The sequence below is a fragment of the Cervus canadensis genome, chromosome X (genome assembly GCF_019320065.1).
Source record: "Cervus canadensis isolate Bull #8, Minnesota chromosome X, ASM1932006v1, whole genome shotgun sequence".
Classification (NCBI taxonomy): domain Eukaryota; kingdom Metazoa; phylum Chordata; class Mammalia; order Artiodactyla; family Cervidae; genus Cervus; species Cervus canadensis.
In genome coordinates this window covers 63971047-63989218 of record NC_057419.1, presented here as the reverse complement: position 1 = coordinate 63989218, position 18172 = coordinate 63971047, and the positions used below count along the sequence as shown (strand labels likewise).

At 36.8% G+C, this 18172-nt stretch overlaps 1 protein-coding gene across 1 annotated transcript in view; it reads left to right on the top strand.

The window, feature by feature from the left end:
• Positions 1-18172, top strand: part of CFAP47 (cilia and flagella associated protein 47) — a 496124-nt gene that overhangs the window by 363604 nt on the left and 114348 nt on the right. Inside the window, exons 51-54 of the mRNA XM_043459762.1 lie at positions 5568-5665; positions 14029-14204; positions 15744-15851; positions 16995-17103. Of these exons, the coding sequence (XP_043315697.1) occupies positions 5568-5665; positions 14029-14204; positions 15744-15851; positions 16995-17103 (491 nt within the window). The remainder of the gene's footprint in view (positions 1-5567; positions 5666-14028; positions 14205-15743; positions 15852-16994; positions 17104-18172) is intronic.

Here is an 18172-nt window from a genome sequence, read left to right as displayed (position 1 = left end):
AAGTTGCTGTTGCAGTCTTGAGTCCACAAATTGCTCAGGAAAGACCAGGCAGGCTACAAGCTCTGAGAGGGTTTCCATGTTTCAGGCTTGGCTAAGAATTGCTTCTCTTTCAGGTCACTTCAGTCTTTGCTCTTACGGCCTCCAACTGATTGGAGTTGGCACACTCACATAAGCAGAGTATTCTGCTTTACTCGAAGTCTACTGATTAAAGTGTTCATGTATCTTCCTACCAACATTTAGACTGGTGTGTAATCAAACAACTGGACACCATAGTCCAGCCCAGTTGATATATAAAATTAACCATCACAGAATACATGGATTAAAAGGGATATCCAGGCACTCATTCAAAACAGTTTAGAAAGAGAAGAGCTAGGCCACTGCAACAGTTAACTGGGTTTGAAGTGAAGAGAACAGTGTTTTTTAGGGTGGTGATGGGGATAGAGAAATACCCCTAAAGATGGAAAACATTTCAGAAACTAGCATTAGATGCTTCTCTTGAGAGAGTAGATAGTGTTAGTCACTCAGTTGTGTCTGACTCTTTGTGATCTCATGGTCTATAGCACACCAGGCTCCTCTGTCCAAGGAATTCTCCAGGCAAGAAGAGAGCAGAAAGGAAGTGAGAATTGATTCCAAAATATAACAAGGTTTTCTTGTATCTTGTTTGTATCTTGGAGGTCCTATCTAAGGGATGCCCAAGGGAGAGTGTTTATCAAAGTCTATTGTGGGGGGTCCTGGGGGAGTCATGTTAGGAAATTACATTTACTTGTGACTGTGTGGGCTATTTAAAATTTTTTAAATTAAGTTTCAATTATTCAACATAAATTATATAAGAAACATTCTTACATTAAAGTATTTGTGCATATCATCGATTATTTTATTTCAAAAATATCTTAAAATGAAATCATTGGATCAAAGGGAAAAACAATTCTTAAACATTTTAAACATGTTAAAGCACTCTTCCAATTTTTATCAATTCAAATTTCCATTATAATGTATAAGATTGTCTCTTTCAACTTGACCCTCGTTAAAACTGGATGTTACCATTATTTTTCCTATTTTCCTATTTGGAAGCCTAAAAAATTCTTATCTAATTGTTTTCATTTCTTCTTTGTCCCAGCTTTACTGGAGTATAGCTGGCTATTAAAAATTGTGCATATTTAAAGTGGACAAATAGATTTGATATACATATACATTGTGAAATATTCACCAGAATCATCCTAATTAACATATTTATCATCTCACATGAAGTGAAGTGAAGTGAAGTTGGTCAGTCATGTCCGACTCTTTGCAACCCCATGGACTGTAGCCTACCAGGCTCCTCCATCCATGGGATTTTCCAGGTACAAATACTGGAGTGGGTTGCCATTTCCTTCTCCAGGAGATCTTCCCATCCCGGGTCTCCCGCATTGTAGGCAGACGCTTTACTGTCTGAGCCACCAGGGAAGAACATAGTTACCACTTTTTTGCAGAAGAAGGTAAAGACGCAATCTACCTTCTAACTGAATACTGCCAAAATATGCGTGCAATTTAAAGTGATCTATACTCAGTATAATAACCTATCAAATCTGAGTGGCATATTTTAGAAATATCTAATATTTAGATAAATTTTAGGTTCACAGCAAAACTGAGAGGAAGATTCAGAGTTTTCCCATATACATCCTGCCCTCACACATGGATTGTCTCCCCCATCATTAACATACCCCACCAAAATAGTACATGTGTCACAATTAACAAGCCTGTATACACACACACACACACAAGATCTACCTTCTAGCAAATTTAGAGTATACACACTACCCTGTTAACTATAATTACCTTGTTGTACATTATATCTCCAGAACTTACTCATTTTGCGTAACTGAAACTTCTCTAATTGAAAAGAAATGTACTGCTGAGCAATCAGTAAGAAAAAGACCATAGTTATTACAGGGGATGGAAAGGTTAATTCTGTTTGAGTAGGAATATGGAAAGGCCTGTCTGAAGAATTGGGGATAACTGTACATATATTTTTCCTGGTTCTTAATCTATTTTGCAACCTGTCATCAGACAGCTTAGACTTTTAAAATAAAATAATCAATGATATGCACAGATATTTTAATATAAGAATGTTTCCCATATGATTTATTATGTTAAATAATTAAAACTTAATTTTTAATTTGATTTAAAGTGTTTTTGAATAGATATCATCTGCATATAATTTTTTCCCATTTTTGTTGAAAAATAATTGTCATACATCACTGTAGAAGTTTAAGGCCATACAGCTTGATGGTTTGATTTACACGTCTTGTGAAATGATTACCACAGTATGTTCAGCTAACATCCATCTTCTCATATAGATACAATAAAAAGAAAAAAAAGATAAAAGGAAAAACAATTTTCTCCTTTTGAAGAAAACTCTTAGAATTTACTCTCTTAGCTTTTCTGTATATCATACAGCAGTGTTAATTGTAGTCATCATGCTGTACATGACCTCCCTAGTACTTAATTATTTTATAACTGCAAGTTTATGTCTTTTGACCACCATCCTTCATTTCTCCCTACTCCCGTCTTCTGCCTCTGGTAACCACAAGTCTGATTTCTTTTTCTATGAGTTTGGGTTTTTTGTTATTGTTTTAGTCGTTTATTTTAGACTACACACATAACTGAAATCATGAGTATTTTTTCTTCTTTACCTGACTTATTTCACTTATCATAATGCCTTCATAGTCTGTCCTTGTTGTCACAAATGGTAGGGTTTCCTTGTTCTTTATGGCTGAGTAAGATTCCACTGAACATATATATTACAACTTCTTTATCCATTCATTCATCAACGATACTTAGGTTGTTTCCATGTGTTGGCTATTATAAATAATATTGCTATGAACATGAAGGTACAGATATCTTTGTGATCATATTTTCATTTTCTTTGGATATATTCCCAGAAGTGAAATTGCTGGACCATATGGCAATTCTGTTTTTAATCTTATAAGGATCCTCTGTACTATTTTGCCTAGTGGCTATACCAATTTACAATCCCACCAGCAGTGCAGAAGTGTTCCCTTTTCTCCACATCCACAAAAGCATTTGTTATCTCTTGTCTCTTTGATTATGGTCATTCTAACAGGTGTGATATCTCATTGTGGTTTTAATTTGCATTTCCCTAATGACTAGTATTAAACTTAAATAATAGTGAGTATTCTCTGAATGCTATCAAGTGTGTATATACAAAGGCACACATATGTATGGATTTATTAATTATATACAATGTATATATATTATATATATATGCCTATATATGTCTTTATTGATATATTAAACTTGAAATTTTATACAAAAATAAATACTCTTGGTCATGGGATTATAAATAATTTTTATTTTCTAAAGTGTTTCAGTAATTTCTTAAATTGCTATAGTGAATGTTGTTAAGTTTATAATTAGAAAAGTTTTAATATGTTTAAAGCCTGTAAACAGTGTTTAATAATTACTATTTTTGTTGTTCAGTTCATTAATAAATTATCCCTAATCTCACTGTCACTAAAAAATTCATATTCATTGTATGTTTTTAGCTCTGTAGAAGTTAAATTAGCTTCATCACAATACTATCTTATATGATAGTCAAAGTAATTACAAATAGTAGGTGTTCTCATCCCCATGATAGTTAATTTTATATGTCAATTTGGCTGGGTCATGGTGCCCAGATATTAGGTTAAACGGTGTTCTGGATGTTTCTATAAAGGTGATTTTGGATGAGAATTGTATTTACGTCTTTATACTTTCAAAAAAGATTTCCCTCCACAATGTGGGTGGGCCTTACCTAACCAGTTGAAGGTCTTCATAGCACAAAGACTGACTTCCACAGAGTAAAAAAGGAATTCTACCCTTTGGACTTGAACTCCAACTCTTCCCTGGGTCAACAGTCTGCTGGCCTAACCTGCAGATTTTGGATTTACTGAGCCAATTATTTGAGCCATGCAATAGAGTTCAATACATTCAATATAATACAGTGCAATGCATTGCAATGCAATGCAAAATGAAACAGTTTTTCAGAAGAAAGAGACGGAGAACTGCACAAATCTTGGCCCCTTATTTCACAGATGAGGAAATTGAGACCCAAAGAGACTTAGCGATTTACCTAAGTTAATCGAACATTGCAGTTCTTGGAATATTTACAACTTGACAATACAGATATGATATGCAAACAGTTAACTGACACTGGAGGTTCTCTTAAACTGTAATCTAGCTCAGCATTGAAGCATAAAGAATATCAAAGTGAGAAGCTGAACAGTTGAGAACTAATAGAAAGAGCCTGGGTTTGATGCCAGTACAAACCCTGCTACACAGGGCTCTTGTGGCAGACCAGGGTTTTGGTTTCAGGATTTGGAGGTGTGACTTTGGACATCACTGGCAGCAGAAAGACCTGTATTAATATATATAGGGTACCCAGATGTAACCATTACTCTCTCATCAGTTAGTCCTGTTAAAAAACAAAATTCAGCTGAGTAAATTTGAGGATATGATTGATTTTATTCATTTGTTAATTAATCAGACGGCATCCCATGTAGCAAATAGAAAGCTGCTCTCAAGTTTGATAGAAATGTGGAGGGGGAGGGCATGGACAGGGGAGTTAATTAGCAGAAGAAAAGAAAGGATTGTTTCAGGCAAGATTGCCTTGCTAGTGGGCTTCCCTGGTAGCTCAGATGGTTAAGAATCCACCTGCAGTGTGGGAGACCTGGGTTTGATCCCTGGCTTGGGAAGATCCCCTGGAGGAGGGCATGGCAACCCACTCCAGTATTCTTGCCTGGAGAATCCCATGGACAGAGGAGCCTGGCTGGCTCACTAGCGCTGACCAAAAATTTGTGAAAAGTCCGTTACTGGGAGAGGTTGAAACTGCAATTAAGTCTTAGTTTACTCTCCCGGAGGCAAGTGGCTCCACCTTGGGCCTGTTATTTCTTTCTTCTAGTTCTTCTTTTTCCTTTTCCCTTCCCCCCTCCACTTCCCCTCCCCTTTCGTTTCCCCCTTCTCTTTCTCCTCCTCTCTTTTGTTATTTTTTTTTAAACCATCCATACCCCATTTCAGCTTTCTTTGAGCTAAATTGCTAGGATCCTGTTTAACACTCCCAAGAAACCAGACGTTTCATGAAATCTTCCTCATTTTTTCCCCTTAGGCTAGATTTTCATGGTACTAGAAATGTACCTTTGTATATTATAATATCATATTTAGATATGTCTATGTATATTATGTGAATGCTTTGGGAATTAGGGGGCAAAGGGTTAGTTATTTCTTTTGGAATATTAATCCTTAAAAGTAAAACATTCTTATTATTGTGAAGAACCTAGTGAGTTTATGGGAGCACACATGAGGCAGGAAGCTTTCATAGCCCATTCTCATGGCCATGCAGCCTGGGGCTTCTCTTACTGCTCACAAACTGTGTTGAAATCGGCTTTTCACCTTCCCCTCAGCTCTTGACAAGTGAGTCCATCAGAAAGAATTTGAAAATGGTATCTATTTATGTTTCTCAAAAAATATGTAAAATATGGTGTTCTAAAATGCACATATTAAAATGTGCCATGTTTTTTTCTTTTTTTCAGATAATGCTATTAACAATTTGCGAATCTGGTATTATCTTGAGATCCATAGTGCTCCTGGACCACCCTTAAAGATTATTGACATGAAATGTGTTGCTATGGTAAGAGCCCATTAACTGCTCATAGATTCTTCCTTTTTGTAAACAATTGGAGCTTTTGTTGTACACCTAAATTGCTATTCCTAAAAAATAGTCATATTAAATGAGCATATTGGGATAAATTATTCAAATAATATCAATTTTATTTTAAATCCATTAAGATGCAACTTACATGCTTATAGAAAAGATTTCTTTAAATCAAGTATTTAAGCTTTTGATAAATAATGGTTATTTTAAATATACAGATGAATTTCTTTATAAAATGATTATTTAGGATCTTCAACTTTTGCTCCAACATAGAAAATAAGAAAATACCTAAAATACTTGGTCTATAAATCAGTTATTTGTTCACCTGATCTCTGGGTAAATCTCCATGGAGGCATAGAAAACAGATAGTTAGACTATTGAAATGCACTCAAGTATCACTTGCAAAAGCTTTGGGGAAAAGTATTTGATGTGCTAGAGTGTTCTCTTTGCCCCTATAGGTAGATGTGCTGTCCTAATTAAATGTTCAATTTCAGCTGAAGTTGGTGAAGGAAGGGGAGTCCTTTTCAAGTAACTCTACCCAAATAGGCTATCAATGACAGTGATGTGGCCAAGTTACTAAGTTTTCTTTCCTTTCTAATAATAGTAATTTGTTGTTGTTGTTTAGTCACTAAGTTGTGTCCGACTCTATTGTGACCCCGTGGACTGTAGCCTGCCAGGCTTCTCTGTCCGTGGGATTTACCAGGCAAGAATACTGCAGTGGGTTGCCATTTCCTTCACCAGGGGGTCTTCCCTACCCAGGGATTGAACCCACATCTCCTGCACTTACAGGCACATTCTTTACCTCTGAGCCACCAAGAAAGCCCCTGGGGTAAAAACTTGCTAGCTATATAACTTTTGAACATGAAGATTTAGTCAGCAGAGACCATATGAGTTCTTTTAAATAATCCCATCAAACCTTTGTGAACTTCTTGAAGAACATGCTTGCTGAATACTTTCAAAGTATACTAAAATGACTGTCCATGCCTATAGAGTTTCCTAACATTTTTTACTGCATTTGCTGTTTTTGCTAAACTTTTGAGAAATACTTTACTTAGATCAGCTAGAGATGCCCTGATATACATACATTTAGTGAGTCTTTAATAAATGGCATAGCAAAATCTTTTTTTTTTTCACACTTAGCATATGCAACTTTAATCAACCAAAAGAAAAAGCTCCAATTGTACAAGTGAAAAAAAAAAATCCAAAATGTTGACACAGGCCTAACTAATACCAGCTACTTGTATGTACAGCTGTATAATTTCAAAAAAGCTATCCCTATATGTATGTACAAAAGTTGTTTATACACAGGTCTGTACATAAGGGTCTATACATTTATTTCCTCAGAACCCTTAAGGTGCCACCTCTTGGTGAAGACACCAACACTTCATTCACATATCTTACAAAAAAAGACTTTCTTACAGCATGGAAAAGTAGCTCATCAGTTGTGGCAATGAAGCTCTCAAGACACTCAGCTGCCTCCGATTTTCCATCTGCATTTTTACTTTTTGTTACATTCAACCCAATCTTAACACCTTCCCTGCTGCTGCTGCTAAGTCGCTTCAGTCATGTCCGACTCTGTGCGACCCCATAGACGGCAGCCCATCCATGGGATTCTCTAGGCAAGAACATTGGAGTGGGTTGCCATTTCCTTCTCTGTAACACCTTCCCTAGAGATGAGTGAATGGTTAGAATTTCTTTAAATAGGGTTTTTGTAAGAAATATTTACAGCCTTAAGGCACATAAATTTAGTTACTTCTTATAGCAAGTTCCAAAAATCAGGTTATATTTTCAGTAAACAAAAATTGGTTGTTAGTAGTCCATTCTCTTTTGTATAAAGTAAATAAATAGGATTTCTTTCTCTTTGAATCTTTTTTCTTCCAGTTTTACTGAGATATAATTGACACACAGCACTGATACATTTAAGGTGTAGTGTTAACACATATTGGTTTGACTTACATGCATCATGAAAATTTAGTGAACATCCATCATCTTATTTAGCTATAAAAAAAAGAAAGCTTTTTTTCCCTTGTGCTGAGATCTCATAGGATGTACTCTCTTTAATGGTTTTTATATATAACATACAGTAGTGTTAATTATCTTTGTCAGATAGTACATTACAACCCTAATGCTTATTTGTCTTATAACTGGAAGTTTGAACCTTTTGACCACCTCCATCCAGTTTCCCTTCCCACTACTTTCTGACTCTGGTAAATGCGGGGAGCCGGCCTGACTGCTCAGGCCCCTTCTCGGCCCTGAGAGAGATCAAAAGGTCCCTCTCTGTCCCGCCACCCCTGATTTGTTAAAGTGCAAATTGGCCTTTCTCACCTCCCTCAAGGAAATCGCTGCAGCCACCATTTGCCTATTTTCCTGACTCTGATAAGATTATCGGGCTCCTGTGAATGGCTTATGTCTAGGTAGTCTTTACCTGATTGTAAGATGCTGGTGCCATGCTCTGCTGGAGTTAAGATAAACTCCTAAAACTAGTATCTGCAGTTCTGCACGTATACAAGTCTTTGATCTAAAATTTGGTGAATCCTGTTAGTATATATATGTATGTTACGCCTCAATAAAGTCGTCGGAATCAGTCACAAGCTGACTCCGTCCCTCTCAACCCCATCTTTCTTAGTCTTTTATTTCTCAGGTGCACTGGTGATTGCGTCCTTGACCTGTTCATCTAGCCGGCAGGTCCGGCAGGTAAACACAAATCTGATCTCTTTTTCTGTGATCCTAGGAAAAGTGATGAACAATACAAACAAAGTCCCTGTTTACATGGCACTAACATTTTAGTGGAGTTAGATAGGAAACAAAATAGAATTGAAATGGGGTATTCTATGTGAAGTTTTTCTGTTGACTTAGATTTTCAAGTGAAATACAAACCTGAAAACTATAGATACTTTTACATGCTGTAAAAGATTTTGCTATGCCACTTATTAAAGACTCACTAAATGTATGTATATGAGGGCATCTCTAGCTGATATAACAAATTCCATAATTTCAGTGGTTTAACACGATCAAAGTTTTTAATAATTTTAACAGTCTGGTGCCTTTGCTCCTGGTCAGTGTCTAGCATCCTCCATGTTGAGATCCCAAGAGTCAGAGTCAGGTTCCCCCCGTATGGCAAGTTGATCATCCTTTAGAGACTCAAAGATTTCTGTATATAGGTGGAGAAAGAGAAAATAGAGGAGGGAATTTCCACTAGTGACATCGAAGTCACATGCATCACTTTCACTCACATACCATTGGAGTGAACTAGCCATACAGGTATGCCTGGGTACAAGAGGATCTAGGAAATGCAACCTCTGGTTTGACAGCCACTCCCAATGATATCTTTATACTATGAAGCACAGCACTTTATACTTTACACTTTATACTCTCCAGCCCAGAATTTTGCTGGAGAAATGATATTTGTCTTTGTAGAGTCTGAGTAGATGACAAATATTTAGCCTATAGCCCACATTCTAGACTTTGTATGCCATGGCCAGAACACAAAGGGAGTGGGAGTGTTTTCTTTAAGGAGTGGAAACTGACAGTTTAATGGCCATTGGATTTTGGTGAGTTCTTTTCCACAGATTGGACCATATTTAAAGGGAAAATGGCTAGAGTGAAAGCAGCTACATTTCCACTGATATGTGGTAAGGCCTTTGGGTCTAAATGGATTTTCCTCTGTGGAAGGAGACTGGGCTTGGGCTGTTTTAAAAGATTCAAGGTATTTTCTGCTAGAGTGAGAAGAACCCAGAAGAGCCTACATGGCGGTGATGTCAGAAAGAGTGAAAGAAAGGGACCTGGAAAGTCAACTGGAGAAGCGCAACCAGCATCAGTTAATTTGTTCTTTTACCTCTCATCCCATCTATATGCTGTGACCTGATGGAGTCCTATTAGCGCAGTGATTACAGGAGGAGAGGAAGTCAGAGCAGGCAATTGAAAAAAACACATCATGTGTACCTTTTTCTTCACAAGCAGTCTGAAAAATCACCAGAAAGCCCCAGGAGTAGGGACGAGGTGCCAGGTAGAGAAATCAGGAAAAATATTCATTGGATATGGGGTGTAAGTGTTGATTGATTTTCTACTTCTTTACATATCTAACAATGAAACTCTCCAGCATTGGGGACCATCCTAAGATAACAACAAGGATCGGGAAAGGGAACTCCCGCCTGGTTTGGAGAGCAGTAATGGGAGAGAGAAACTGTTTTCCGATTATACTCCACTAAGTTTAGCTCATCAGGTGAACCCAATACCATGACAATAAATGAACAAGATGAATTTAGATGGACAAGATGAATTTAGACAGTGATAATTCTCCGAACAAAAATAGCCCAGGGATTCATTGAGGATGGCACGAAGACTGAAGCAGTGCAACCAGGTAGAGAGATTAACAAATATATAAGCCCTTGGGACAGAATGAGCTTGGTGGAAAGGGGCCTACCAAGGAGGAGCTCAGGCACTCCAGGAACAGGAAAGAGGCTTATGAGGCTGGAGCTTGGACAGAAATGGTAAAGGGATGATTTGTGATTAGAAGCATCTTAAGAAATGTCGTTGGGAAATTTGTTGTTGTTCAGTCACTAAGTCGGGTCCGACTCTTTGCGACCCAACTGCAGCACGGCAGGCTTCCCTGTCCTTCACCATCTCCCAGAGTCTGCTCAAACCCACGTCCACTGAGTCAGTGATTCCATCCAACCATCTCATCTCCTGTCACCCCTTTCTCCTCCTGCCCTCAATCTGTCCCAGCATCAGGGTCCTTTCCAGTGAGTTGACTCTTCACACCAGGTGGCCAAAGTATTAGAGCTTCATCTTCAGCATCAGTCTTTCCAATGAATATTCAGGTTTATTTTCCTTTAGGATTGACTGGTTTGATCTCCTTGCTGTTCAGGGGACTTTCAAGAGTCTTCTCCAGCACCACAATTTGAAAGCTTCAAGGCTTTAGTGCTCAACCTTCTTTATGGTCCAACTCTCACATCTGTACATGACTACTGGAAAAACCATAGCTTTGACTAGACAGACTTTTGTCAGCAAAGTGATGTCTCTGCTTTTGAATATGCTGTCTAGGTTTATCATAGCTTTTCTTCTAAGGAGCAAGCGTCTTTGAATTTCATGGCTGCAGTCACCATCCACAGTGATTTTGAAGCCCAAGAAAGTAAAATTTGCCACTATTTCCACTTTTTTCTCATCTATTTGCCATGAAGTGATGGGACCACATGCCATGATCTTAGTTTTTTGAGTGTTGAATTTTAAACCAGCCTTTTCACTCTCCTCTTTCACCTTCCAGATTAATGTTGACAGTATTTTGGCAGATGGATATTTAATAGAAATTATTTATATGATACCATGTATGAAATGTATCATTTGTGCCTCTTTATCTGTTTAAACTTTGAAGAAAATAATATTCAAACTGTAATGAAAATTAGGGAAAAATTTTTTATAGTATTGTTAAAATTTGACATTTCACCATACTTGGAGTAGAGAACAATTACTTGGAAACTCTGTTGTCTTTTTTTTTTTTTCTTACTATAATGACCTATCTTTTTCTATTGAGTTTGTTGCTGTTTTCAAGACAACGAAGAGTTTGCTTGTGGGGTTCTCCAGAGATTGCAGTGCTACTCAGTGCTGGTGGCTCTAAGCAATTGGTGATTGCTTTCTACAAGACTCCTCTGTGAAGGATTTTGAGGGGTATCCAGACCTACTGGATAAGAGTGAAATGGTCAAGTGGTGATACTTGCCGTGAATGTGTCAAGGAAGAACTGTGACAGACGTGCCACTTAACTGCCATCCATAGCTCAGTTGGTAAAGAATCTGCCTGCAATGCAGGAGACCCCAGTTCAATTCCTGGGTCGGGAAGATCCCCTGGAGAATGGATAGGCTACCCACTCCAATATTCTTGGGCTTCCATTGTGGCTCAGCTGGTAAAGAATCTGCCTATAATGCTGGAGACCCAGCTTTGATCCCTGAGTTGGGAAGATCCCCTGGAGAAGTGAAAGGCTACCCATTCCATTATTCTGACCTGGAGAATTCCATGGACTGATAGTCCATAGGATCGCAAAGAGTTGGACACAACTAAGCGACTTTCATTTCACATTTCCTAAGAAGTTTGGCCAACTATGTAGAATGTCATAACAGATTTCTAACACAAAGTTTCTGTTATATGGCTTGCAATTCAGAGAGACAACAGTAGATTTAAACTGATTTTGCTTTATTTTGTGTTCATAGTTTACATGTGATAAGACATAAAGCAATCACACATCCCAGTACTATTTTTTCCTCTTTAGACTTGAGTTTTTCAATGTACAGGTCTCGAAATGTGACTTGGTTAAAATGAGCATTATTAATTTTTTTTAAAAAAGAAATGACTAGGATAGGATAGGATAAAGTAGGATAGGAAAGAATATATCATAGAAGTCACAAGTGGTAAGAGCAGGGACTGTTTTGTGAAACTTTTTTTTCCCAATGGCATGTGTTTATGAGCCAATAGTAATATGAAATGGAGTTCGATCTTAGCATTTTCACTTCTTTGAAGAAGCTGTATCGTTGTCTTACAGTGACACTTTCTCTGAAAAAGATCTGAGTTAATAGGCCAGGACAAATATCTAGTCCAAAATGCCTTATTTCAATTTTCTGTCTAAAGACCTTGGCAGAGTGTCTAGGCTGTTATATGGTGGTTGGGATTTGTTATCATGACATATTACTTTGGGTTAGTTGTTGATTTGCTTGACCCTCAGAACTTTCTAGGAGGCTGTGTTTTGTAACAGTCCTACAAGTATGTCAGGTTGCCTAGGAAATAGTAAAATTTTTGACATAATGCCATTGTTGAGTTTTTTGCATATTATACTTTATTTCTTCCTTGTTTATAATTATGAACATGGATATTTTACTGTAGGAGTTTAATGGCCATTTATTTTAGGAATCCATGATTCTAATATCTCCAGTAACTATTGTAGATGACTGTTTTCCATTGCATTTATGATTAAGTCTGATTTGTAGTAAATGATATCTACTCTCATCTAGTAATTATAAACATATATATATCCTTGATTTCCATCTTTCCTCGACAGATCATGTTTACCACACTAAATGCTACTTCTATTCCCTAAAATATAATATTTATCCACTCATTTATTTATACAGAGGTAATCAAGCAAATGCTGTCCCATGGACAAAGCAGTAATGTCTATCTTGAAGATATGTTGTGTGAATGACTCTGTCCCCATCACCACCTGTCCCCACCAGGTCCTATAATGTGACTTGATAAATTTCAAAATAGCTCCATGTCCCAAAGAACACCCATTATTGAGCTTTAAATTATGGCTAAAATGTCCAACATTCTCCATTTAATTAGGTTAAATCATTATAGACAATTGGCTTTTTGTTAACTTTGAGATATGCCCTGCGTGTTTAATCACCTTTGACACATTTGCTTCAATTAATGGCTTTTACTGTAGTGGAGATCACAGCTGTAATGGGATAAGATAAAAGTCCTTACAGAGAGAGCAGACTTGTGGTTGCCAAGTCGGGGGGAGGGGAGACTTGGCAACTGGGGTTAGCAAGTACAAACTATTATATATAGGATGGATAAACAACGAAGTCCTACTGTATAGCACAGGGAACTATATTCAATATCTTGTGTTAAACTATATGGAAAAGAATATGAAGAAGAATATATGTATAACTGACTCACTTTGCCATATAGCAAAAATTAACACAGCATTGTAAATCAACTACGCTTAAATAAAATTTTTAGACAAAGATATGTCATTAGCCAAAATGGATCAGAATGAGAATCAGGAAATGTCTTCGAAAGTAAAGTGTGCCTTCCAGGCACACTTGGGAGCCAGAACCAGAAAAACTAGACAGAGGAAGGGATCTAAATGGGAAGGTAGTCATGTCATCAGCATAATTTGACTTTTTTTAGCCCCATCCCAGATCTACTGAATCAGGATCTTTGAGGAAGGGGGCCAGTAATCCATATTTCAGCAACTTCTACAGATGATTCTTACGCATGCTAAAGCCTGGTACCACAGCTAGAGGAAACATTGACATACAGACCTCATAATAATAATTGTACTGATGAAAAATATGTTTTAAATGTATATAATTTTGAAGTTTCCTGAGTATTTAGCTAGGTGTATCTCTTTGACTATTTGTTTTTGAAAACAATAATTTTACAATTTACCAAGGCTAAGCAAAGAAAATACATAAGAGATTAAAAGAGAGTGAGGTACATTCATTAGTGGACTAAGGAGAAAAAAATAAAACAATGGCCTAATGTAGAAAAATTTCTTGGTTTTCCATAGGACAAAGACTCTGTGCTGAAGCTTAGAGCTAATTATATATTTCTTTTCTAATTCTAGGAGAGTGTTTGTATTGAAGTACCTCTCATTAATCCAAAAGAGAAAATTGTTCACTTCGATGTGCTATTCTCAAGTGCTGCCTTTAGTGGACTCGATGAACTTGAACTATTTCCACGAGGTTCTGTCAACTATATCGTACGGTATTCTCCAGCATGTACAGGCTTTACAGAAGAAAGGTATGGTTTGAATGTGGCATTATACTTATTGTTTATCCCTTGAAATTAATCTTTCAAATTATTTCTTTGCATAGTATAATCATTCAGATTACACTTGCTCATAGTTTTAATTTTGTTTAATATCATTCATTGGTAAAATATGCTAATTTAGAGTGACCATTGTTTTCTTTAGTGCAAGGATATTATTTATTGGAATATCAAGTTTAATAATGCCTAAACTGCCCCCTATATACTCTCTTTCACCTCACTTTTTGTTAACCATATTTTTCTGGGTGTAAAAATTGAGCCAAATGAACATGATTCCATAAGGATTAAGGGTTAAACTTTCAGTATTCTTAATAAAAATTCATTTATATCTTATATTCTCAATTAAATGCAAATCACAAACATACACACACATATTAACAGTGCCATGGCAAGTGTTCTTATGGCATAATTATGAGAAACTTTCTTTGCACTGTTTTCACACACACAAACGTAGCCTCTATACTCATGATTAACTCAGCTTATAGTAAAATTTCTTTGTTTCAACAGTAACATCCAATTGTTACAGTTTTAAAGATTGTACTTAACTTACTATTGTTGTGTACAATGCATTCCATTACTAGCTCTTTGCTAGTTTATATACTCTTTCAAAAGAGTTAGAATAATTCTTATTTTAATGAATGATGAAGAAATAAATATATTTGCACAATTGTAAAGGATGAGCATTTTTATAATGTAAAGCATGTAAATTAAAGTCATAATGTATATGGAAGACACTATTTTGCTAGATTATCATGAGAAATGTAGGCCCATCCCCCCTCCCCAGTGTGACTGTAGAGGCTTTATGAGCTCAGACTGAATCTTGGAGTTGGTCAGCTAAACTGTCAGTTAAAAGGCATACTTTGGTCTGATACTTACTGCCTGCTCTCTCTATTATCATCGCTAGAGCATATATTTTACATACATACACACCTAAAATTCTAAGAGTAACCATAAGAGGTAGGAATGAGTGTTCCCATTTTATAAATGGTGAAATTGAAGTTCAGCAAGTTAGGTGACTTGTTCAAGGCTGTACAGATAAAAGATGACAGAGCTGGAATACCAGCCCAGTTTTATTTTTAGACTGTCATATGCTCTTTGTCTCCCCAAAGGAGAGCACATGCTGATGATAAAGGCAGCTTTCAAGAGCTGCATGTCACTTGATAGTCTTCATGTGAAAATCAACTATATCTGATTTAATCACAGTTCAAACACAGGACTCTACTTGTTCTAGCTACTGTAAGATAATCGAATCACCTATGTTAAAGCAGTTTTCATTGATTCAACAGGCATTTATTAGACAGATACTCATGATAATACTTTTTCTTGAATAAGAAGTTATTCTCACCGAAAATGAAAAAAAAAAATACATCTAAAACAAGAGTAGAATGTGTCACAGAATGATTGTCAAATTTTATATTTGGAACCACCTATTTGGAATTTATTTTCTCTGCCAAATTTGTTTTGCATACAAACTAGATCTGCTGACAAGACTTTTATTTTTCTCTCCACCAGCATTGTTTTTCAGCCTGATTCGGGTCTAGAGTTTTGGTATTTACTGAAAATAACTACCGACCTTCCAGAACCAACCATAATGAAAGAAATATATTGTGACCTTGGAAAGTAAGTTCTTTTTAATAGATATTGTTATACTGCAGTTACTCTTTTTAAATAGGACAAACATATATTTTGTTTTAGTAATTTTTTTCTTCTCTTGGGAAGTTTGCCACTTAAACTATCCTTGTGGAAAACTTGTGTGAAAAGAAAAATATGTCAGGACTTAGGGAGGAGAGGCTTTTGTTCAAAGCGATTATTGCAAGGGAGGAAAAGGAATTGTTAAAATAGTTGTCAGGGGACTATTGCAATTCAGAGAATACTTCCCTCTCAGAAATCTACAAGCTACTCAGTATCAAAGAGAACAAGCTTTTTCTTTTACAGGCTAAAGGAGGAGCAAGCAAAGATAACCAGAATCTTTGGAGAGAAAGCTAGACAAGGAAGGGGAAATGACCAGTAGGGACTGATAGGAAAAAGGGTTTCTCTGTGGTCAGTTAATTCCCAGGAGAAGCTCAGAAGGGAGACAGATTCCACTTTTTTTGGTGCTTGCTCGGGCTTGGGGACAAGCAGAGTTCAGTGGCCCATCAAAAAGACAGAAGGCTGACTAGAGTTTGCTCAAGGCAAAGCAAGAGAGTAAACAGTGGGCAACTGAGAACACTCGATCATTGACATATGACCATTGAAATATGACCAATACTCGCCCTTGAAATATGACCATTTATATTTAGGGGACTGAGTTCCTATTACATGTCTGACGTCAAGTTTAGTACTGATACATAAGAGTGATCAAGTCACAATTCCTGCTTTTAAAGAGTGTGTGTACCTGTGGGCACATCAGTACCTTCTAGTTAATGTCGCTCCGCAGGCACAGCGAAAGAGCGTTCAGTTCTCTGAGTGCCATGAGTTGAGCCAAAACATCACTGCAAGTGACTTATTAAGGAGGTGTGGTCCCAGTAAGAAAAATTAGTAAGAGAACAGGGGAAACAGAATAAGCAAAGGGAAGAAGCTAAGCAAGGCAGTGATTACAGGTGAAATCCCAGACGCTGTCTGATCCTTTGGAGAGCTTTGGAGTATAAATCACATCTCAGAGTTTGGGTGTTAGAACTTGATCTTTTTGAGGGATGCACTTCAACCCATAGTAGTCATCGAGTGTGTGAAATTATCATTGAATGAGTTTATGAACAAGTTCACTAGCTTTGTTTTTCCTTCCAGGGTTGCCACTGAGATGATTTGTTTAGATAATCCTACATGTGAAACCTTAGAATTGCATGCAACAAACAGTAATACTGAAAATTTTGTCCTGGAGATTAAGAGATTACCAGTAAGTATATTCAGAAAGCCGAGTAACCTACCACTACCTAGAACATTTTGCAGTTCTGATTTTGGCACACCATGGGGCATTAGCAATTGAATTGCGGATGCTGTTTTTTTTAATGTAACATATGTTACCAATTTTATCAAGAAAATCAGTATCATGTTCATATAAATTTTTGAAATTATAATGTATAGGCTAGATTCATGCTCATTTTCACTGATCCCTAAATAAATTGGTTGTGCTTTATTTCTGACCATTTTGGTAGCCAGTTTTTGTGATAGTTACCTAGTAATATGACTTTCTTTTCCCCTGATTTTAATTAGAGTGCTCTTTTTTTTTCTCCTCTTTTTTCTTTCTTTTTTTTAAAAGAAACTTAATTTTTTTAGAGAAGGTTAGGTCCACAGCAATATTAGACAGAAGGTACAGAGATTTCCCATACACATCCTGCCTCCACTTAAGGCACTCATGCAGTCTCCCCAGCTATTAGCATCCCCACGAAAATTGTGCATTTTACTGATATGATTTTGACTAATGTGATTAGTCTATATAAATCCTAGGAGGGGCAGTTCTTTTTAGCTTTTCCTTAGTTTCTACCCACCGCCTCCTCCCCACAGACAGTGCTGACAGCTTTGCTCCCCTCTCCTTTCTCTGCCTCATTTTCTCATTCCTTGGTTCCTGATAGAGACTGGAGCCATTCATTGGGTCTCCATCCCTCTATCTTCCTCCAAGTAACAAAACAAGAGCTGAAGAATCAGCAGCCCTGTCTGTATTTCCAAAGCATACCATACCAAATATATATAGTGAAAGACAAAACCATGCTTTCAAGTAAATTTCAACATGATAATTGCAATGGATTACTTTCTTCAGGGGCCCATACAGTAAATTAGGAAGCCCTATTAAGTAGATATGATATTTAGATAAAGGATTTTATTGTTTGCTGTTTGATAATTATTTAACAAATCTACAATTGTGATTTCTTTGTTTATACTTTAATACTTGTCTCTTGTCACTCACTGGTTGCCAGCTAATATCATGATATGAAATGAGTTCTTAATTGCCATGGGGTATCAAATCA